General features: G+C 39.3%; 1 protein-coding gene across 3 annotated transcripts in view; it reads right to left on the bottom strand.

Moving 5' to 3' along the window:
* The window catches only part of BARD1 (BRCA1 associated RING domain 1), a 67,719-nt gene extending 52,222 nt beyond the window's left edge, over positions 1 to 15,497 (bottom strand). The window contains exons 1-3 of one of the 3 annotated variants that reach the window (XM_014558885.2): positions 15,224 to 15,497; positions 6,071 to 6,127; positions 1,618 to 1,766 (exon numbers count right to left, since the gene is read on the bottom strand). In XM_014558885.2, coding sequence (XP_014414371.2) covers positions 1,618 to 1,766; positions 6,071 to 6,127; positions 15,224 to 15,366 — 349 coding nt within the window. In that variant the 5' untranslated portion in view covers positions 15,367 to 15,497. The remainder of the gene's footprint in view (positions 1 to 1,617; positions 1,767 to 6,070; positions 6,128 to 15,223) is intronic. The other 2 variants (XM_032479925.1, XM_032479926.1) reach the window with 2 other exon arrangements.
* Between the last annotated feature and the right edge of the window lie 8,668 nt (positions 15,498 to 24,165).

The raw sequence follows: 24,165 nt of genomic DNA, 5'->3' as shown, positions 1-24,165 counted from the left end.
AAATTTCAACGCATGGCCAACATTGTTGAAGAATCTGATGAAAGCCGCTTTCACATAGACATGAACATTCTTCATATTGTACACTTAACTCAGTAGGCTCACTAATCCTCCCCCACTAACCCCAACACTGCCAGAGATGCACAGACTCTTGATGAAGAATTCCTGCTTTAATCAATGGTACTGGAGGTGGGGGGGGGAGCAGATCAAACACCAATCTTTTTTAACTTGAAAATAAAACACTATCAGCACTGTCTTTGATAAAGAAGGAAGAGAACACAGATAAACTAATAATGAAACTTTTCCTCATTGTGCTCTGAAAGAAGTTTACAATATATTATTTTTTAAAAAGGTAAGTACTTTTAAAAATATGTGTGTGTATAATTACATCTGCAAATAAGTAAAACTTTATCACCGTAGCACACTTTACCATAAATGGAGTCTTAATAATCAGAAAACTAAATGAAGAAAACTTTTCAATATGTAAATTACGATTTAAATTCTTGTTAAAATATGGACCTACTCAGTAAGACTCAAAGTATTTGCCTTATTTCTTTATTTTTGCCCAATCAACTTTACCTTTAGTAGTTGACGATAACACATTATGTTGGAACTCTTAAGAGCAAAAGTTTCTTTTTAAATGAATATATGTATGTATATGCATGACTGGGACATTGTGCTGTACACCAGAAATTGACACATTGTAAATGATTAACTTCAATTTTTTTAAAAAAGTTTTTTTTTTTAATTTAATTTTTTTTAATGGAGGCACTGGGGATTGAACCAAAGACTTTGTGCATGCAAAGCCTGCACTGTACCACTGAGCTATCCCACCCCCCTAACATCAAAAGATTTAAACACAGAAATCCAACCATTTTATATGCGCATATATTCATGGCATCCTGCCAGTCAAGAAAAGTTCTCCCATTAAAAACAAGCTAAAATGATGTTATCTGGTCAACAAAAAGACAATCCCAATATCTGATTATAAGATTCAAAATACTTTACTTTCTTTCCTCAGCTATTCAGTTCTGAGCAGAAAGCACAATGGGAAGATACATTAACACACAGACTATAAGAACAATATGAAAAACATTAACCTCCATTTAAATAGAAAAGAAATTGAATATTAAATTTTTGCTCTTTCAAAATGCGTACATCTAATTAATTCATAGAAAAGTGATCCACAGAAAGTTGTATTCTATCTTGTAAAAGTGTATTTAAGTAAGTTTAAGGACAAAATCACCATTATTAGGGACAAAAATCACTATTCCACATATATTATACAGAAATTATTTTAACTGTAAAAAGCAAGTAAAATAAGTGATGCGAAAGTCTCTGGACTGACGATCAGAGGAAACAGGCTCCACTTCTCCTGCTCCTGGTACTCACTGCACATGTGACTTCAGGCAAGATCATTTAACCTCTCTGGATACTGGTTCTCATCGATAAAATAAGCGAGTCAGACTTACTATCTCTAAGGTATCCGTCACCCCTCAAAATGATTCCTAACACTCTAAATATTAAAGTCTGAAATATGCCATTTGTATTTTACATACTTTATGTGATCAGTATGAATTTATCAGTTATTTAAGTAAGAGAGATAGTGATATTTCTCACCTGAAAAATCAGTGTCATGTAGCAAGTTTCGAAGCTTACTACAAAGCTGGATCATGCTGTCCAATTGTCTATTTATTTTCACATCTTGTATCCAGGCTGGGGTATAACACACTGGACATCCGCTTCCAATGCAGTCACATACACAATTACTTAAAAAAGATTGAAAAATATATGGATATCAATAGATTCAGCAGAATGTGAACTCAAAAAAATAAACAGTTTGAACAGAAATAAATGACGCAGAGGCTGTTCCAACAATGGTCAGTTATATTAGTTTAAACAGTGTTTTTGAAAGAGTACAACACACACACACAGTCTAAATCTAAAGCTGCTTATATAATTCGCTATGAAGAGACTATACCTGGCCAGACAATAGCATGATGTTTCCCTGCAAATAAATCTTTAGTTTCTTTTTTTAATATTTTTATTGAAGTATAGTCAGTTTACAATGTTGAGTTAATTTCTGGTGTACAGCACAATGCTTCAGTCATACATGAACACACATATATTCATTTCCATATTCTCTTTCACCATTAAGTTATAAGATATTGAATATGGTTCCCTGTGCTATACAGTATAAACTTGCCGCTTATCTATTTTTTATATTTAGTTAAATCTATAGTCTCTAAAGAGTGAAAGTACAGAGGGAAATATAAACAAACGTATTCAGTACCTATTGCATGCAAGCCATGCATCTCAAACTTTCCTACCCTGAACCTAACACCGTGCTTCTTGGAAATACCTAAAATTATGACAAAAAGATGGTGGAAGCTATTTTTTCTTTTGTTTTTGCAAAGTATCTAAAGGCTTTAAAGCAGTTTTTGAGAAAAGATCTTTGGTTCTTTCAGACACTTTCATAATGTGTAGACTCAACTAAATGACCTCGGGTTATCTGTCTAAGAGTTACAGTCTCATAGTTAGAAGGGTTTTCCTAACTTTGGGGGTTACAAACCCTTTGTGAATCTGATGAAGATGTGCACAAGCTTTTGGTCACAATCCCCCCTGAAGCCTATCTGTGAATCCTGAAATAAGAGACCTATAAATCCACTGCCTCCTTAGCTTCACCAGGTGGGCTGCAGCAGGGCTGGGTAATATAACAGTGGTAAAAGCCACATCTCCTCCAAACACTACATCCCTTTTCATGTGACCCTCTCATTGGTAGGCACAAAGGATTACTGAAGTAGGAGCTCCCTTCAGAAAAAAAGCCTGTGGTATTTTTAGTCCTTGTATCCTCAGATCCTAGGATGATTCTTGTCACAAAGTAACTCAATATATGTTGTAAAAGAAATTGTAAACCGTAGTGGGGCCAGGAGAGGTCTTCTAGATCACTGGGTTCTATAAATGTCAAACTTCTTTAGCAAAGAAAGGAATTCTTTGATTTTGCTTGCTTGTAGTTAAGAACTCTTATCTTGGAACCCCAACGTACAGAACAGGTAAACTGATTCCTCAGGGGATTTAAATCATTGCTGGCTATGTAATATTTATTTGAGGAACACCAGTGAAATACAGTCAAAATCTTCTCATCAGGAACCACTACCTCATTTTCAGATGAATATGAGATCCAGTTCAGACACTTACCCAGGACCACACTAGTATGCAGATCAGTCTATTTTAAATTTTCTGTAACATATGTCTTGTTCCCAAATTATTTTGTATACTTAAACCAGAATTCTGGGGAAATAAGTCATTTCTCAATAGACCTGCATAAGCCAATATTTTCCAAATGATGAATGCACAATGTCATAAAATGATGCTGGGTAAAAGATCCATTTCAAAGCACAGGATAAACCAATGAAATTAAATGTAGCAAAGTACAAAAGTTCACTGATAGGGTTTTAGATTCCACACTGTAACAAATCTAGAGAAACTAACACTTGCCAAATGGTGTGGTATCAAAGGATATCCATAATTATCTAAAAAGACTACTAAAATATTCCTCCTTTTTCCAACTACAGATATGTGTAAGAGTTCATAGACTCCTTTTGTTAGGCACTGGCATGAAAGTATCCTAAAACTACCAGAATGTGTCAATAAGAAAAAAATCTGTGTCCCTCCAACCTCCCCTCGACTCTAATGCTTCCGTTGCCCTGGCACATATCAAAACTATCTTTGAAGAGTGCCTGGTATTTACAGCATTGCTCAGCAGCTTTACAGAGCTACAAATCTGCAAAGAATACAAACAGCTGCCCGAATTCTGGGCATCATATAATAAAAATGAACCAAAACCATACTGAATTCTTTCCTCTGTCATATACAGATGACCATTTGCTCTTTTAAGATGTTCTCATGCCTTTCCTAATCTTTCATTGGTCATTTTAAGTCACAGACCCCTTGAGAATCCAACTAAGGGTATGGAACACACACACTACACATGCTTTACAATTTACTGGAGTTTATTATGCTCCAGCAGATTTGTTGCTAATCTATTATATACAGTGAGTACATCCGCTGAAACAAAAATCTGCTTGCTACTGAGTGGAGACAAGAAGTGAGCAAAATTTGATACAAGGGTAATGGGAGGCCTTCTGAAGAGACAATATTTGAGCTGAAATACAGCTGATGAAAAGCTAGCCTCACAAAAAAATGGCAGAAGTACATTCCAGATGGAAGAAATAGTAAGTGCAAAAGTCCTAGGGCAGGAGTGAATTTGGTGTGTTTAATGAACTAAAGGGAGAAGGTGGCTGAATAGTGAGAACCAGAAGGACATGTGGTCCAAGAGGCAGGCAGGGACAAAGCCCTGTGCAGGGTCTTATGGACCTTAGTGCAGAGTGTGGACTTTATTCTAATTGTAATAGGAAGTTACTGAAGGATTTTAATTTAGAGAGGCAATGATACGAATGTGATTTACATTTTCAAAAGATCACTCACAAGAATGTAGAAAATGGGGAAGGGGACCACCTATGAACTTACTATGATAGTCTGAGAAGAGATAATTTGATGGTGGCTTGGACCAAAGTACAAACAGTAGTAAGTAGAGAGAAATAAAGGGAAAGTTCAAGATTTAGGGCACATTAGAACTTAATGATGTAGAATAAGAAAGAAAAATAGCAACCAGGTATGACTAGTGGTTTTTACTTTGAGCAACTGTGGTACCACTTATTCCAGTGCACCGTTTATAGCTACGAAGATGACCCAGGCAGAAACGGCATAAAGGGGAGAATGATCAGACCTGCTCTGAACATTCCAAGTCTGAAATCCCATTTTTTCATCCAAACGGAGATACCAGGAAGGCAAGAGACACTACCTCCTACCCTCGCCTCCTGCTGGATATGCCCCATGTAACAGACCTGTTTCTAGAAACAAAACTGGGACCCCAAGTGCAGCTGCCTCCCACACGTCCCCAGCCCACTGAAGCCACACAGTAAACTATTTTCATATGTGCTTAAACTTCATATTGCAGTTTGCTCATCCCAGATAATCACACAGTCATAACTTGAAATAATTAAAAGATTGATTCAAAGGAGGATATATTAACCCTGTCTCCCAGACAATTAAACTAAGACATTCACTCCTCTAATTGATTTCTACTGAATGAGAAATAAGATGAGACGAAAATCTAATATTCTAACCTCTAAGCCAGGGCTTTAATGGATATACTTTCATAATAACTGTTACGGCTTGAATTATGTCCCCCAGAAAGATGCTTAAGTCTTAAACCTTAGGACCTGTGAATGTGGTCTTATTAGGAAATGGGGTCTTTGTAAGGTAATCAAGTTAAGATGAGATCACCAGGGTGAGCCCTAATCCAATATGGCTGGTATTGTTATTAGGAGAGGAAATCCAGACACAGAGACAAACAGGCACACAAGGGAGAACGCCATGTGAGCATGAAGGCTAAGGTGAGAGCTGTGTACTGTAAGCCCAGAAATGCTCAAGACCGCCAGAAACCAAAGATTCTCCACCGCAAGCAGGAGAGAAGCACAGAACAGATGCTCCCTTTCGCAGCTCTCAGGAGGAACCAACCCTACTGACACCTCGCTCTCAGACTTCCAGCCTCCAGAACTGGGACACAGTAAGTTTCTGTTGCTCTCAGCCACCCCGTGTTTGGTACTCTTGTGGCAGCCCGAGGAAACCAACAACAGTAACAGCAAGAACTAAACTTTCACAGTGTGGAAAGTCTAGACTCAAAACTGGAAGAATAAAAGAGACATATGTGAATTGTAAAATAGGTATTAATTTTTTCCCCAAGCTTAGTAAAGCTACTTACTAAGCTTTGTAATTTTCAACAAGTCACCCTCTTTGAGGTTTGAGCTTTCTGATTTGGAAATTAAGATAGTTAAAAGGATCGAAATGAGATAACGTACAGTCTACAAGAACGACGTGACATAAGGTAATATTAGTATCAATATGATTACGTGACTATCACCTAGTAAAACATATAGTTACATTAAACGTGTGTGTGTGTGTGTGTGTGTGTGTGTGTGTGTATCTATCACAAGCCATAATTACTCACCTACAGAAGATGTGTTCACATCCTCCTAAGCACACAGGCTCCCTCAGAATATTAGTGCTGTTTGAAGAAAAGAAAACAATCAAGACCTAGGTCATTGTTAGATAAACATTTTTTACCCAACATTTCATAAATCCAAGGCCTAAAACTACCATAATTCATTCTCAAAACAGAAGATATCAAGGAAGTATTCATTTGAAAGGCTGTTACCCTGTGATTAAATACTGTATGATCACACACCTGCTAAATTCAAATAGCACCTACCAAACTCAGTACAAATTATAACACTTTTTATAATGGATATTCTTTGAAACCACAGCAAGAAGCAACCTTGCTCAGTATCTCTGAACCACTGACAGGCAAAACCAACCCTTGGCTGCTTCTTTCAACTGATGATTCAAAGTGTAGACCATAAATCTCAAAATGAGACCACAAGTAGGATGACGATAGAGTGTATTGTCCAAATGAGAACATTTCTGAGGGTGAAGGGGAGTGATAACTGAATAAGATAGCAGGTGTAAACCAGGACTTCCCTAGGAAAATAGGACCTCTGGTCACCTTGACCATAAGATTTTACGGTTTCCCATTTAAAAACAAAAAAAAAAGAAGTTTCTGGTTGCTGTTAAGCAGCCATCTAATTTTCACAGATGTCTTATCAAAAATACAGCCATTCTTTCAGTTTACAGGAAGTTAATTTTTTTTTTATTTAAAACAACTGCAAACAAGAATCAATCTGGTTGGCAGTCTGCAGACAATTCCGTATTGTACTTCCAGCATTGTCCATTAAAAACACCTGCTACGTTAGATAATTCTAAGAAAGTAATGGTACTTACTAATAAACAAATATCAAGTCACTATATTCAGAGGGCGTAATGAGGTAAGAGCAAACAGGAGGAGTAAAGCTTTTAAAAAATGAACGCTTTTTGTGCCTGGTTTATTATCCTAACCCCCGGACCTTTAGGTATTTACACCATTATTATCCAATTACCTCTGTACACATACCACATATCAATAAAAATTGTTTTCCACATTTCTTGAAAGATCAAATGTATCACACTGCACATTTTAATAGATATGAACATTAAAGTGAAATTGAGCTTTCAGGAAGAGTGCTAAAAACAGAGCACACCCACAGTGTTATTCTCAAGATACCGAAAACGGTGCTCACTGACATTATAAAACCCACCACTTTTTAAAAACTCGCAATATCTGATTTTTCTATCATACTACAGAGAATATAGTGATAAAAAATAGGACTTGTGATGTGCCAGCTACTTCTGTGATTCTGGCAATTAAGACGATCTCTGCTACAAAGCTCATGCTTCTCCTGTAACTTCGGTTCATTATTTGGCCTCCCAAACCTAGCCTCTGACCTCCTAATCAAGTGTGTTGAACCCCACTTCAGTACAAGCTCTGCCTCTGCGACCTCAAACATGGTGCTCTCTCACCTCCTCCTAGCATATCCCTCTCCTCTTTCATCCCAGCGCCCTGACCAAACCTCCGTGTTCAGGTTGCTCTCCATCCGGGGAGACTCCCGTTCAGGATTAGCTCCTTGGATCCCCTACCCAGCCCAGAACAGAGTTTACTAGTTCACAGCCATCCCCGCCACCACGTTAATTCTGCTAACCTCCCAGTCAATCAAGGGCGTCAATCAGTAATGCCAGACAGACCAACAGCCCACTCCTGCCGTGCCTGCTCTCAGGCCATGAGAGCCATTATAAAAAGACAGAATGATACACAGACTTGTGTGTATAAACTCATTTGGTAGTGTCCTCACCTTTGTATCTCTACCAAAGTGATGTATTTGATATTCTGTGAGTAAAATAACAAATGAATAGACGGCTATTCAAAACAAGCTCCAAGCTCGAAATCCCATTAACCTTACTGAAGCCAAACAGGGTGAGCTTTTCACCACTAGACGCATTCCTACCTCTTCACCCATAATCTTACCCCTCCTTCCAGGCTCAGAGGAAAAGATCTCCTCTAGTCATTCTTCCTTCCCAAACTGTGCTGCTCTATTTGCCCGTAGATCCCTTATCTTCTCTGCCTTCTGAAATAGTCTGTTCTCATCATTAGAGTCACCTGTCTTCTCCCATCGGCAACTAAACGTGCATAGGTCACGTCTCCTTCAACCTAAAAAGTCCCTTTAGATCCTGCCTCCCACTCTACCGTCTGCCCCAGCTCCTCCCTTTCTCGCAGATGTAAATTGTTAACTAAGTGCTCTGTGCCAGCTGACGCCAATTCCTCACCTTTCTGGCTTTAACACTCACCATTCTGCTCCATCTGCTCAGCATTTTGTGATCAAAGCATTTTGTGATCCTCACTCTTCCTGACCTGTCTGAAATAACACTGACCTCACCTTCTCTCCTGAACCCTTTCCTTCCATTCAGTTTTAATTTTCTTATAGCACATTTATTTGCCTATTTCAGCACTTCCTTAGCTGCTTCGTTTCCTACCTCTCAATGTAGGTTTACCCCCAAGATGCAGCCCCCAGACTTCTGGCTTTCTCTCCCAATACCTGACTCAATGCCTCGATTGTGTTTCTAAACTGAATTTCCTTCCTAAGGTGACTCTGAACCCTTTATCTATAGTTCTTAACCTTCCCCGTAGCAACAAGATGCTACAGTATAATTAGCAATGACTCCAGTAGCTACAAATAATTGATCAATTGGACTAATTATTCTAATTAGTGACCTAGAAATTTTTTTTTATGGCTGTTAATAGATGAGACAAGACACTGGGAGAGTGAATGAAAAGTATGTGCCTGTGTGTGTGTTGGGGAAGGAGCAGGGAGAGCAATGTCACAGCCAAAGCTGGGAGAGTGCAGTGCCGAGTTCAGAAGAATTTTAATGGAAGAGCTCAAAGAACAGATGCACTCCACAGAGGGCGGCCCTGAACTGCGTCAAAGCCAGACCTTCTGACAATGTCTAGAGCTTCGCTGAGAAGACACTCTGGAAGAATTCTTATTACAACCAGATATATCTATCAAAATTCCAAATGTACCGAACTTGAACTCAACTATTCTACTGCCAGGAACAGAGTATGATTCTTCAGATTATCTCAGATGCTTACAAAATTGAAAATTCAAAACTCTAAAGATATCTATCTAGACAAGATACCCAAAGCTTCCAGAGATTAAGAAACAATAAAATGTCATATATATGTGTGTATGTGTGTGTGTATATGTATTTTTTAAAGGATTCAGAACAGTATAAGACATCTCAAGGGAAACAAGGAATGTTTAGCCTTCACAGTAATGACTGAAAATCGGTTTGTACTCTGAATTCTATGTCCAGTCATCTTCAGTAGCAGAAAGTTAACAGATAATTGGTAATAAGAAAATTCATCTTCCAGAGCAGGATGTTAGGAAGTTAACAAATAATGTCTAAGATGGAAAAAAAAAATCAAGAACTAGCAATACAAAAACACTTGGCAACGTGAAAGTTACAGAACTAAAAGAGATGAAAGAAGCTGTATTTGGAGTATAGAACTCAAGGAATGAGTCAAAAGAATGTTCTCGTTACAGTCTTTGTCATACTGACTTTGTCAACTATTTTCATGTATAACTCTAACAAAAACTTTAAAATGTAAAGGCACATGGACAAGGATATTCTCTCCAGCACAAGTCTTGTGTTTATTAAGGCGCAAGACTGGAAACAATCTAAACTTCTACCAAGGAAATGGTAAATAAACCGTGACACATCGACCTGATGAGTGGTATCCTCTCATCTAAGATACAAAGTGCTCTTAAAGGGCACACGAGACACTGATCGTGGTGGGCTCTTAAAGAAGATTCAGACTTACTTGTCGTTCATTTAACAAATATTTAATGACCATATACCGTATTGTTTTAATTCTTTGGCATATGCATATATTACTTTTCAAAAACGTACTATTACAAAGTTCTTCACAATCTGGTTACTCCGAAGCCAGGGAACCTTTGCTCTTGCTGCTCAAAAAAAACTGCTCTTACCAGGCCAGTGTCTGTTGTAAAATCTCTCAAACACCTTACAGCCAATTCCAAGGCCACAACTGCTCAGACTGTCCCCAGCATAGAATACCCTTCCTCCTCCCCCAAAACTATTCCAGCCCAACACCTTCTTTGAATCCTGTCCAGGATGATATATAATAAAAATGACACTAAACAAAGAAGTACAGAAATTTGGGGGATTTAGTTTCCATGCAAAATCTGTCCCTGCAGCAGACATACACAGAACTCCCAGATGACTGTGTTCCACTTCCTCCCAAGGGGCTTATAATCTAGCTGGGTAGTTTTCATAAGCCAAGTTAACGTCTGACTTAAGTACAAAACACTCTTAAGTTCCAGAGACGACATCTAGCTGGGGCTCTGGAAATCAGTGTTGAAAACTAAGTATTTTGTATTTTATCTGCCTGATTCCTTTTTTTTTTTTTAAGTCTCCAGATAGACTGTAGCCCTACAGACAAGAGATTTTGAATTTCATTTTTCCTGAGCTCCCCAACACGCCATCACCTACCGAGCATGGTGCTGTACGAGCACCAGGATTTCAATAAACCCTCAGTGAATGAACCAAGTGGAAGACGACGCACAAAAATGCATTTATATTAACAATTCTATTTTATCCTTATGCTATTTTTTGTTTGATATACATATATATTAAAAACAAAAAATCCAAAAGAATAAGACATTTGCATGGTAACAGGATTTCCATACCTTGAAAATTTAGCTGCTTTACTTTTTCCCATTGCAGTCATACTTGTTACTTTACACGTAGTCGATTTGGAAAGGTTTTTGCAGTCAGAGGATTACAACTTAGGGAAGAACTAAGCAAGGAAAACAAACTTAAAAAAAAAAAAGTCCTATTGATAGAAAATTTTCTTTGCAAAGAAGAAAAGGAAAGTAAATTCAGTTGCGATTACAATACTGAGGAAGACCTATTTCTTAACTGAATGGCTCCCTAAGCTTCCGTGAGGTTATCAAATGCTATTCAATATTAGGCAAGATAGCTACCCTAGTGCTCTTGCATTTTAGAAAATCTCCAAGCTATTTTTAAGAGTGGACCAACACATTTTAATACTAAATGCAGAGGCTCCTCAAGCCAACTAAACAATTTGTTTGATTTATCTTGAGGAGAATAAATAAAATTGTTAACAAGTAAGGGATATGATGACATGAAAGTATCTTACTTTGCATAGTTATTTTGTATGCCCGATTCAAGTAAATCACATGGGAAAAATAAAAAATCATGTGTGTGTCAACTGGTTAGTGTCAATAAATATTGAATAAATCAATGAGTCAAATATCCCAAAAGTAAAGGGGCGATAGAATTCTATTAATGACTAATCATAATAGAATCTATTACAGATAAGCCACAGAGAATATCATGTATCCCCAACTCAAATAGTTTTGGTTATTCTGTCTTCTATTCTCTTTCCTCCAAAGCAAAACTAAGTAACTGCTGACATGCCTCTGTCCTTAAACTATCATGTCTTCCAACTGACGTTCAAATGAGTTTCAAGCCTCAGACACAGACATTCACGTTTATACCCTCTTTCCTGGTCATCCCAGAAACCTGTCTTCAATTACCATGTAATGCAGTTGACTATCAAATTTGTACTCTTAGCCTAAAACCTCTCCTCTGAGCCCCAACCTGGGGCACAATAATCTCACGTGTAAGACCATCTGCTGGGCTGTGGAGGGCAGGGTTAAAGGGAGCTCAGTGTGTCTGGTAGTTTCTCTGCAGTCATAAGCCCTACATAACAGCAGGTGTGCGTAGCCTGTAACAGGACTGCACATGTCGCGGTTGTAGCTCCAAATCCAAAGGGGCAAGAGCTGCACCTTCTCCACTGCCCTGAAACCTTAGTCACTGTTTACTGTGGGTAATGTCCCCCGGAACCTGTGGAGGATTCTTGGAGATTCAAATGAATTAACCAGGTCCTCCGCAATTCCCACTTGCACTGTGATCCTAATTTAACCCAAACTCTTTCATGTATTAATTTAACAAACACTAAGATGTGTCCAGCACTGTGGCTTCAAATGTGAAATTATGAAATGTGTAGTATAACTGAAGGAGACAGGTGTCAATCAGAGAATCAAAATACCGCATAAGTAAATAAATCCCACAATTTGGAGGGACATATGAGACGTGAACACCAACAATCTGTGTCCTTTTCCGTGTTTAAGTCAGACTTCACTAAAAAGTTTTAAACAATATTTTGCATCCAATAGACAATAATAATTCCAGAACCTGCAAACTGGAGACAGCCTTAAAAATCAATTCATCCATTTATTTTCCTCACTTTACAGATGAGGATACAGGCTTCCCAGGAAAGCCACACAGATGCTCTCCTTAGGGAGTAACTATGTGAAACAACTGAATCTTCTGTTGGGCTTCTAATCGCTAGCATCTGACTTTGTCTTAACTCTCTGCCCACCTGACTCATTCACTCCACCTTTATTCTGCATACTTTTTAGCATATCTTTATTTGCTATAATCCTCCACCAAGTTCTATCTATAAAAATCTATCCATGCCCTAATTCAAAAATCCAGGAAGCTTTCCTCCACTGACCCTACCCAAGTACTCTTCTCAGAAACCCCTTGGCCTCCATCATAATTTAGCCTGAACTATGTGTAAATTTTATCTCTTAAACATACGCTCCTAAGGGTAGAAAGTCTCACTGCATCACCACTAACGCAGTGCCTCAGTGATTGCTTGTCCTAACGATTCAGCTGTACCAGAGCACATGGAAGGGAGTAGTCATCCCATTTAAGACTCAATGGCCTCTAAGAACGCCTCTGAACATTGAAAACTAATGGAGAAAGACAAAAGCTATATGCTGGAGTCAGGAAATCTATCCTTTATTTTACAAGCACCTATATAGCAGTGAGAACGCAACAGGCGCTGCTCTAAGTACTTTATCAATATTAACCCAATTAATTCCCCTAGCAAACTTGTAAGGTAAAAACTACTACCAGCTCATTTGGCAGATGAAGAAAAGGAAGCATACAAAGAGGAAACAGTTTGTCCAAAATCAACGAGCCAGGATTTGAAGCCAGGGTCCAAAATCCATTCTCTTAACCACTAACCTATGCTGTCTAAAATGTAAGAGAAAACAATCTTAATCACCTTTACTAAAACGGCAAGAAGTAATTTAGAAAAATAAAATCACTTACCTTAAAAGTCACAATACTTTGACTTTTTATGAAAAGTTGATTTAAAGGCACTAGAACTCCAAATTACAATTGTAGTAGATGCCAACCCCCCCCCAAATATATCAAGGTACCAAATTATTTTTATTCACAAACAGTGTCATATGATACCTGGGCTTTTTAGACTACAGCTCCTACCATCATCATTCCCTGCTTCTTTCAGGAACACATTATTCCCATGCTTTCCGCCAGCATCTCAAATGATACGGTCTTCCTGTCTTATTTTTCCAAATCTTTAAATAGCTTCTATTTGGTGGTGAGGTTTGGACCTAACACAAAAGCCACATCTGGCTTCTTGAACAATTTTGTCAGCTTCAGCTTGGAGTTATACTTATGTTAAAGGTCAAAAAAGGATGCCCTATAATGCAGCCAATCCACCCTCACCTGCAAGTAATGCTTGCTGCAAAACACAACCAACGCGCTACACAGGACAGGTGACAGCTGGGAGCGAGAGACGGATGACAGCTGCAGGCTGAATGTGAGGGTAATTGGGGTAATCACTAACCCACTGGGTAAAACTTTGAAGCTCTGTAAAAAGAACATACTGACACACTATTTCAAATAATATGAAATTGTCTGAATGATGGGTAACAAAAGCAAGAAGCCAACCATTCTGAGTTGCTCCTTTGGAGCAGTGATGTCAGGCAGCTACTAGGCAGAGCACAGGTGGAAAGAATGGGATGGCTGTCTTCCCATAGGTAAAGAGCAACTGGCCGTGTTTTACTCACTGCAGACAGTAACAAACGTGCAGCGACAGGGAGAGGAACACAAATCATTTCTAAACATTAAACCCCATGTGATATAAAATTTTACACCAAAAAGAATTTTTAACCTTAAGTCATTTTACCTGTTAAAACAAGAGTTTGGCAAACTACTGCCTATGCACCGAATCAAGCCAGTAGCCTGTTTCTGTACAGCCCTTGAGGCTAAGAACTTTTTTAGGTTTCTAAGAGTTGTAAAAAATAATAATAATAAAAACTAAGACTCTTTGTGGCCAGCAAAGCCTAAAATATTCACTGTAGACTTTTAACAGAGAAAAGTCTGCAAAGTCCTATGTTAAAATACGCAAAGAAACAGCTACAGAGAAAACCTGCCAGAGTGATACTGATGCAGAAGCAGCTGTGCACACAGCAGGTGCTCGATAAATGCTTTTGGAAGAAATGAAAAGTGAGACAAGCCCTTCTTGGGTTTTTATAAACCTTCTTGATTTCTACACTAGGAAAAGCTACAGGAAAAGGAGAAGCAAGGTGAGTACCAGTCATAAAAATGATGTCTTCAGATGGAATGAAAACCTTGAACTGAAAGGATTCCTACGGTGTAAGAGCATGAAGGAAAACAAGCAGCAAAAAATGATAGCCTCTCTAATGAACCCCATGCCACACAGTCTTTGATCAAACCAAGGAAATGTCAAATTGAACGAGAAGTTGGTGGTGCCCATCACACTATTACCTTCAATCTATCCCCAACGAGGGTCCCCAAAACTCTCCCTCCATAAAGTTGCTACGGAGAAAAGGTTAAAAGGGCAAGCTAAGCAAAGAGTGACAGCTGCTGCAAACTTAGCGCGCCTCTTTAAACTTAACAGCCCTCGGCCTAAGGTTCTGGAACGACTGATGCCTCAGCCCTACAGATTCAAACTCTGGTGGCGGGAATGGGGATCTACATTTTTAGCCACACCTCCAGACGCTTCTCAAGCCCGCCAAAGTTCGAAAACTACCATCTTAGTTGGGTTTGGTGCAAGGAAAGGCTAGAAGGCCTCCCAGAAACGATGTGAATAGGGGTTAGAGTGGAGTTAAGTAACGCAGATCCCCGGGCAGGTCCTAAATCAGCTAGCCAGCCCAGCTGCAGAGCGGGGATGAACCGAAGAAACCGGAAGTCTGAAAAGACCTCCCGCCCCCGAGACTGGGACGACCCCCGCCCGCTCCGCGACCCTCCCGGCAACCCCCTCGAGTCGAGGGTCGGGCTTTACCAGCGCGAGCAGCGCAGCAGTTTCTCCAGCCGGTCGAGCGCCGCGCGGCTGTGGGCCCAGACCTCGCGACCCGCCGGCTCCATGGCAGGCGCGGGACGAGGCTCGTTCCCGGAGCGGACCCTCAGCTGCCGGTTCCCTGGCATCGCCCCGCCTTCGCGGGAAAGGCTCCTCGGAGAGCAGGAGGCAGGGCGGACTAAAGCAATCACCGAGACACCGCAGGCCTGCGCCGGGACCCCAGCCCCAGCTGCTCCCGCGTCTCGGACCACGGGACGTCTAAGGGGCGGGGCGCGCGGGGTGGGCGGGGCGGGGCCGAAAGGCGCCAGAAGTCCCGGCGCGCGGGCCAAGGGGGGGGGCGGGGCCCCGAAAGCATACTTAAGCTCTGGTGGGCGGGGCCTCGGGGCGGGGCAGGCCTCGGGGAGGGGGGCGGCTGCCATAGCTGTTGGCGGGAAAGGGGGCGGGTCCGCCTGGAGGGGTAAAGGCAAGAACTGGAGCAAGTCCTTGCTGAACTGGAGCAAGTCCTTGCTTTCCTGGAGCAACGGTTCAGTGGCCCCTTAGCTGAATTTAATTGATGGAAAATCACAAAAGAAACTTTCAGTTGAACGTTATCAATAAGGAGTGCTGTTTTGACTACTGTTGGGCTTTGCTCATGACACTGAAGGTGCCACTCTAATTCCTAAAAAAGTAATTTTCTGTTCTCTCCCCACCCCCACCTCAGGCTTTTCATTGATGGACATTTTTAAAGATAACACCTACCGCGCACCCCTCCACCCTCTCCATTCACTTCAATGCCAAATTTTTCCCCACCCCTCTCCGTCTTCTCAACAGGCCCAGATGTCTCGTCTTCACCTGGATTGTTCCCATTAGTCTTCTAGCTGGTATCCCGGTGTCCACCTAGGTCCTCTTCAATCTTTAGGCTTCACCGCAGCCATCTAAAACATTTCCAAATAAACCTTTGGTTAGTAGAAGCAGAACGAGTAAAACGAGAGTTTTAACTGGCCTACCATAGCAAATTAAACTAACCAAATATGTTTATATACACACACAAATACATATATATACATTTTTTAAACTCAGAGTTAGCCAAGAAGTTAATCCTTGATTATTAACCCTGTTAAGCCATCGCTTACTCTGTACAGAGAAATCAAACTCTAGAAAACTGAAAATGTTAAATAAACTTGAAGAGATGCTATAGTGTATAATGGAGAGAGTCAGAAATTTCAGGAGTTAGTCCTACTTCTAATCCCACTTCCTCCACTGAATAATTCTGTAATTTCAATCAAGTCTTAAGTTCTCTGAGCATTTGTTTCCTTATCTGAAAAAAAATGGGGATTACATTTATCCTGTAGATCTGGGGGTCTGTTAAATGAGCTAATGTAAAATCACCTATAAGCACTCAAAACTAATATGAAGATGAACATATATAATACATATTCAGTACTGCTTTACTTACCATACAATAACATTCACTATTTTTATCAGATTTTTTAAAATTAGGGCATAATTTAACTGTGATTAGAGTAAAGGAAAATTTCACATTTTGGTAAAATGCTTTGAGGACCAAGTAATTGTTTCTGGCTTGTTTGTACAGTGCTATTAATTGAATTATGACGCAGGTGCAATGATTTTTTTTCTCCCACTAGTTTCCTCTTTTCCTTCCCTCCCCTGTTGCCTCATTACCTCTCCCCAAGGCTCATGAAATTCTTGGTAGCTGTTTAATGGTGGCCATAGCAAACTGGTCAAGAGGACAGGCAAGATTACTCTCCCATCTGCAATTTCCCCTTCCATTTGCTTCCTCCCAGCCTTCTCTACTACAGCTCAGGTGGATGATGCTCTGCTTTTCATGGAGATAAAAGATACGTGTTTTGGAAGCAGCTCTTCCTCTCAGCTCTGGATCCTGAATTTCAAGAGCTGATTCTTTCTCCCATGTCCATTTCTGTGTGCAAGTAGAAGATGGGTGATCTGTCCAGAATGAGATACACCAAAAATGTGTGAAATCCTGGAACTCTCACTTCAGAGAAAATTTCCCCAGGGAAATCCAGTCCATCTATAGGGTCCTGGTAAAGCCTTAGTTTAAGGCATTAACAATATCCTCTCTCCACTCTAAAAATGGTATCTTATTTCCCTTTCCGTTTCCCTGCAGGTACCTTCTGAGTTCATCAAAGTTTAGGTTTGTTGCTCCATTTCACTCCTAGCCTATCCTCCTCCTCTTCCAATTAAGCAGTATTCCCCAGAAATTTCGACTCTTCCAAAATTATTCATCCTACCCCAATGTAATACTCTGGTCCCAGGGGGGATTCTGAGGCATACAAATTGGCTTGTTTTAGCCTATTTACCTGTCCTCCTCTCTCCACGCCCTCCCCCACCCCCCACTGCTTTGATTACCATCTGTATTCTGTACTCCCAAGGCATCTCTGGCCTGGTTCTCTTTCCCAATCTTCAGGCTTAATATAACAGTTTGTTGAAAACAGTCTAAATGCTAATTTTTGTCTTCTATTGTGAAGTATTTTACAAGTAGTAAATCTTCCTCATATTCACTTGGATACACACATATAACAAGCAAAATGGAACGAGCATAATACCCAGACACTCAGCCAGTGGAAAGTGAGCTATCTTACAAGTTCGGCATGAGCGCCAATTCCTCTCTGGCTTTTAATTACGGTGTCATGCAGTGAAATCAACCACCTCAATTCTTTTGAGGGCATTCTCTTTGACAGATACAAATTTCATTTGCAAGGACCTCTATGAAACCTAGAGTTCTCCCCCAGAAAATGCAGTTTGAAAACAATTGATAAAGAGCAATCAAATAGTAATTGATGGAGTGGAACAAACCTCCACAGCATCTGGGAGTGCGGTGTCTGCTCTCGACACTTGACTGAGCTAGCCTTCATATGTGAAAATGCCATTAACCTCAGTTAAAGTCATAAGCACTGTGCCATTTTTTTCTGGCACCCAGTGTGGCATAATGATTAAGTGCCATAGAGCTCTGGAGTCAAGCAGAACTGGGTTATACAGCAAGCCCCGCCACTTCCTAGAACGGCGCCCATGGGCCCTCTGTTTAACTGATCTTGGAACTTAGTTTCATCTTTTGCAAACGTAGGATTAATGTATACCAACCTCACACTTGTCGAGTTGGTGTGAGAAAGGAATTACAAACTATGAAAGTGTTCTAAACCAGGAACGCAGCACAGCCAATGCAAACCCCTTCACAATGGGCTGTACTGAACTTTAATACATATGTTAAAGCTTAACTCACAGTTAGTGCTTAACACATTTTCCCATTTTTAGAACTGGTTTTAGCATTGTTGAGTCTCACTAAGCCAGTTACGCTTGCTTTAAAATTCTCTTATGAAAGAGAACATCTTGCGAGCAAGAAGGAGCCGCTCATTCCGTGAGGATGGAACAGAGATACTTGCTGTAGCAATTCTTTTGCAAATGTGATGCGATAACTCTGAAAGGAAGCTTGAATTGTGTTTAATGATCATAATCTCCTTTAGTAGCATCTGAAATGAAGTATCTGCTGAATTCCCAACACCACCCTTGGCATGATATTAGGACCCTGATAATGAAAATTCTTACAGTTTTTGTTCAATTAACTTGGAGATCTTTTATTTACAACATTTTGTTCCTCCTTTAAGAGCAAATAAAAACCTCTCATTAATTAAAAATAGTAATTTTGTCTGGTGTACTATAGACTGCTTATATGAAGCAAACTAAGTAATATGGCCAAAACTAACCAGTGCCCACCACTGATGGATGCCATATGATGAATATGGATGCCTGGATACCTTCTTGACCAGTACAGTTGAACATATATGTATTGATCAAGTTAGTGGCTGCAGTCTCCTTGAGTTGCACCTATAAACACAGTCTCAATGTCGTGCTGATCTTGGCATTTACTGAAAAATTACCTAAATCTCTGGAAGCATCTAGATATTTTGAAATGGTTTTTGAAAGGATGTTAGCCCCATTCTTGTCGGCACCTGTCAAATTTCTGTCACAGAATCAAAAATACGTAGTCTAAGAACATAGTCACTTTAATATGTCCCTTCAGCCATGGTTTTAAAGGTTTTGGTGTCTTCTGTATTTCCTGATCATTTATCACATTCAGTCTAACACAGATATTTCACTGGTCATTGTTTTTTAGTCCAACAGACTTCAGAGTTCAGCCCATTCCACTGTCTTTTATTGCTGCTGTTTTTAAGGAGACACCTCAGTAGAAACCCCCTTTTTCTCTACAGTGTAATTACTGAAGCACATAAAGCAGTTATAGCAGGAATTTATCACTTTCAGGTGGAAACACTCCCAGCCAAATAAAAGATAGAGTAGGAATGCCAGAAGCAATTTATAACAGGCTCACTGACATTTTGTATTGAGAAGCTCTACCACTGAATGAGCATCAAGTCATAAATCTCTGTAAACGTGATTAAAGCAAGCAAGTTATTCTTTGAGGGGACACTATAAAAAAAAAGAATGTTGTGATGCAAAGCAGGAAAATTCTGTTGACAAAAATCACCAAAACCAGCTGTCAGTAAAATTTACAAACAGCTTGCTTTAAATTCTGTTGAATTCCAGCAGCTGTTTGTTTGCACATAAAATGTTCATTTAGGAAATGAGCATTGGCCCTAGTTTGGGTTCCATTGTGTTTCACAATTTTGTAATCAGCTTAATCAAATTTCATACAATAATTTAAATTACTTCCCACAGATAAGTGAGAGGTAACCAGTATGTGTAAGTCTGCCTTGGACACAGTATATGCTCAATAAACAGGGAAATAAATGAGTAAATGACTGTTACCATTGTCCCTGAGAGCAATGACCAATTGCAAAGTGCATTTCAGCTTTTTTTTTTTCCTATCATATATTACTATTTTGGAAATGATGCCTTGTTCATATTGGATGCAGTTTGCTAGTATTGGTAATAAGCCTTAATAGCCCTTTAGCAATACATTTTCGAGTTTAGAACACTGAATTAAAATTTAATTACTGTTATAAAGTCACTTTCTGTGAAAGAAAGCTTACTGAATCTCTCCTCAATATTTTTGCAAATGCCTTCATTTAATTGCTTTCCTCACTATCTCAAAAGATAGCTTATATATTTTTTCATCGGTGAAAGAGGGATAGTAGAAAATACCTCATTGCTGTTGCATGGATAAAGTAAGCTAATATCCTTAGCGAAGTCTTTGGTACAGAGTAAATTCTTAATAAATGCTATCACTTATTACTGTACAAAAACTCTAGGTTCAAGAATAATAAAATGATAAGAAATTTATTCTTAGGTAGTAAGAACCAAAATATCTTCTTGGATACTCAACTAGACAGGAATCCAGTGTGTTTCAAATTATCTGTTCCCGCAAGCCTCAAAATGCCAAATACATATATATACATATATGACATTTTTAGGTGTTAATCAGGAGATTGGAAAGTTGTGTCAGACCAAAAAACATTAGCTTAAAATTAACTATAAAAACACTTTTCATTCTTCAGCCAAATGTACACAATGACAATCTTTCCTTTACCTGAATTGCTCAAATTACTAAGAAAACTATACAGTCATTCCTTGGCATGGGGTGGGGAGGTGGGTATTGGTTCCAGGACTCACGCAGATACCAAAATTCAAGGTGCTCGAGTCCCATGTAGGCCCTCTGTATCCACAGGTTCTATATCTGAGGATTCAGCCAACTTCCAGTCATGTATTAAATTTGTGATGCAGGGTTGGTTGAATCTACAGATGTGGAACCCACAGATACTGAAGGCCAACTGTATGTGTATTAATTGAAAACATTCCACCTATAAATGAACCTGCACAGTTTAAAACCTTATTGTTCAAAGGTCAACTGTATCCATTGGTTTTAAGTTTCCATAGACTTAATATAATCCTAACAATCATCTTATGGTACAGACATCATTATCTCTTCATTTGACAGAAGAGGAAGTGGGTCTTCAGGTTGCTTAGTAACCATCCCAAGGACACACAGCTTATAAGTGGCAAAGCAAGGAAATAGATCCAGGTCTGCCTGACTTCAAAGCCCAAATTTTAAGCACCTGCATAACTTAGTTTTAATTAAATTTAACTTCCAAGGACTTTAAGTCCAAATCAGTTTAAATACCAGATTGCACACTGGTTTTCAGAACAATTATGCATTGTAAGATTACAGAAGAAGTTTAACTTACAGTCTCTCCCCTCAGAGAATTTACTGTCTACAGACAAGACTAATACAAGAACTAATACAAATAATATGAGACAGCTTATAATTAGGTGTTCGATTATGTGGTACACATATAAGTATCACAAATGGTCAGAGGAGAGAATGCTTAAAATTGCTTAAAATAAACAAAGAGGTTCTATGTATAGCACAAGGAACTATATTCAATATCTTGTAATAACCTATGATGAAAAAGAATATGAAAAGGAATATATATGTATCACTGAATCACTATGGTGTACACAAGAAACTAACAAACATTGTGAATTGACTATACTTCAATTAAAAAAAAGACAAAAATATTGCTTAAGAGGACTGGAGTGTTCATGGATGTCTTTGTAGGAGACATGAAAGTGAGAGTTAAGTCTTGGAAGATAAACAGGGTTTGAAGGAGTAGAAAGGAGGAGGAAGATTATTTCAGATGAGCAAAATTATATAAACACAGAGACAAATGATGGGGGGAAATCAGCAGTAGTTTGAAAAGGGCAAAGATATTAGATTGAAGCATATGAAATTACTGTTTCTGTAGGTCAAAAATGGTCAGATAACAGCAATTTCATCTGGCTCAACCTAAGGCATATTAGACAGTAGTGATTACAGACAGTACCTAGCTGAATGCAATAAGGAACTCCTGCAATTTGGGGAGGAATCAGTGAAAAGTCACCTTCATGAGAGGGGAGCTAGCAGGAATCAACAAATAATGGCTGAGATTATTATCTGCTCATTTATGTACTGTAAGAGAGATTTGGAAACAGGTTGCTTAGCTATTCAAAGAAAAGCCCCAGGCCAATCAAAGCAAATAGAGTAAAATTAAAGGACTGAATTTTTTTTAACTTGCCTTTTCAGGGCAACTTGAGCCTGGGAATAAAAATTAAGTCACATTATTAATAATAACAACCCATATTTATATATTTTTGGCATCCACCAGGGATGTATGGTAGCTGATTTTACAGGCTCACAAAAGCCAACATTAAATTTGTAGGAATTTTAGTAGCTATTTGTTAAGCATAACCATTATTAAAAACTTATACTGTGTAACCTTGGAATTAAATAAATTATTTCTTAAAGCAAAAGTATTTAAAACTCATCCTTTCCTAAATATTTTACTATATTTTCTTATTATCAATCCTCTTGAAGTGAATTACATTTTTAAAAACTTTCTAATAGACATGCTATAGTATGTAATGATGTGTCCTTGCACATTTCTTGCTAAATTGATGTTCAGTAACATCACTTTGGTGGCTTGAAATCTATGTTACTAAGACAGATTAATATGTCATGTCTGTAGCTCTTATATTACGAAGGGGCACAAAAAAGTGATGATTTATTCTTCTGGTATTCAAGCTGATTCAGTAAACAATTCACTCACATCACTGGACGAACAAGTTTCACTTTTGTCTTACTCATCAATTTAACATGAATACCAACCTCCACGTGTCAGAATTGCACTCAGAAAGCCAGCTGTGTGACATTTGCCAACACATCAGTGCACTTTCCCACCGTGTTGGATCTGGTGTCTTCCCTGCCTTGCCCCCTTGGAAGTCTTCAGGCCGTATTTCACTTTTACTTAGAAACACAGTGCTGTTGGCTACAATATGGCATCGAGACTTCCCCTCTTCCCAGGCTCTGATTCTGAGCCTCACAGTGATTTCTGCTGCCTAGAAATGCTCTGAGGTCTTAAGATCGTCATTCCTTTGGACCCCACAACTCCTCTGAGCTTGCAGATCCTACAAGTCTGGAATTGTTTCTAACTGCTGCCTTTGGAAGTGTCAACTCTGCTCTCCACAAATAGGGAGATTTTCTTTTCCCCAATCTTGTACCTGCTCTGACTAATTGTGTTGCCTTATGCCTTCAGTATCTCAAAAATGACGTATGAAATTGGCTCTTTGGTTTTGCTGTGCTTTTTATGGTCACATCACAGGTCTATTAGGGGCTGGTATGGAGGAACACTTTACCTTGTCTATTTGTTTCCAGCTGGTATCACTAGCTGATACATTATATAGTTCACTTATTTATCTAACTTATCCATATTTCCTTATGGAACGTATACTCAAGGATAGCAGGGATTTTTGTCTATTCATTGCTATATCCTCAGCACTCAGGACAGCACCAGGGACATAACAGGTATCACATGAATGAATGAAAACAAAATGACAATTATTAAGCTGTCAGAATCAGTTTGGCATTTTAATGCTGGGGCTATTATTTCTGGACAAAACTTTCTCTCCTTTCTCGTTAATTAAGATAAGTTTTGGGTTTTTTTTCCCCCCAGAGATTCCTAAATGACTTATGCCCTACATGGTCTGTAACTGACACAGGGAAATGGTACGTGAGAGGATGACTGCATCCCAGGTCTCGATGGAGTCCCTGGGATGTGCCCCATCAAGTGAGGGTCCTTGGTTTCACTCAGGAAAGAACTGAAGAGTGAGCCATAGTAGAATGAATGTAGATTTATTCAGAGAGACACATACTCCATAGAGTGCGGGCTTCTCAGGTCAGAGAGGCCACGAGGTACGGAGTTGTTAGTTTTTATGAGCTCAGTTATTTCATATGCTTATTTCATATTTCATATTTCTTATCCAAGTTGGAGGATTATTCCAACTACTTTGGGGAATGGGCTGGGATTCCCAGGAACTGGACCATTGCCCACTTTTTGACTTTTTATGGTTAGCCTGGGAACTGTCATGGCACCTGTGGGGAGTGATATTACCATGCTGATATATTACAGTGAGCACATAAT

Source organism: Camelus ferus, chromosome 5 (genome assembly GCF_009834535.1).
Source record: "Camelus ferus isolate YT-003-E chromosome 5, BCGSAC_Cfer_1.0, whole genome shotgun sequence".
Classification (NCBI taxonomy): Eukaryota; Metazoa; Chordata; class Mammalia; order Artiodactyla; family Camelidae; genus Camelus; species Camelus ferus.
The sequence above is the reverse complement of the archived record's forward strand: the minus strand, read 5'-3'. Positions and strand labels throughout refer to the sequence as shown.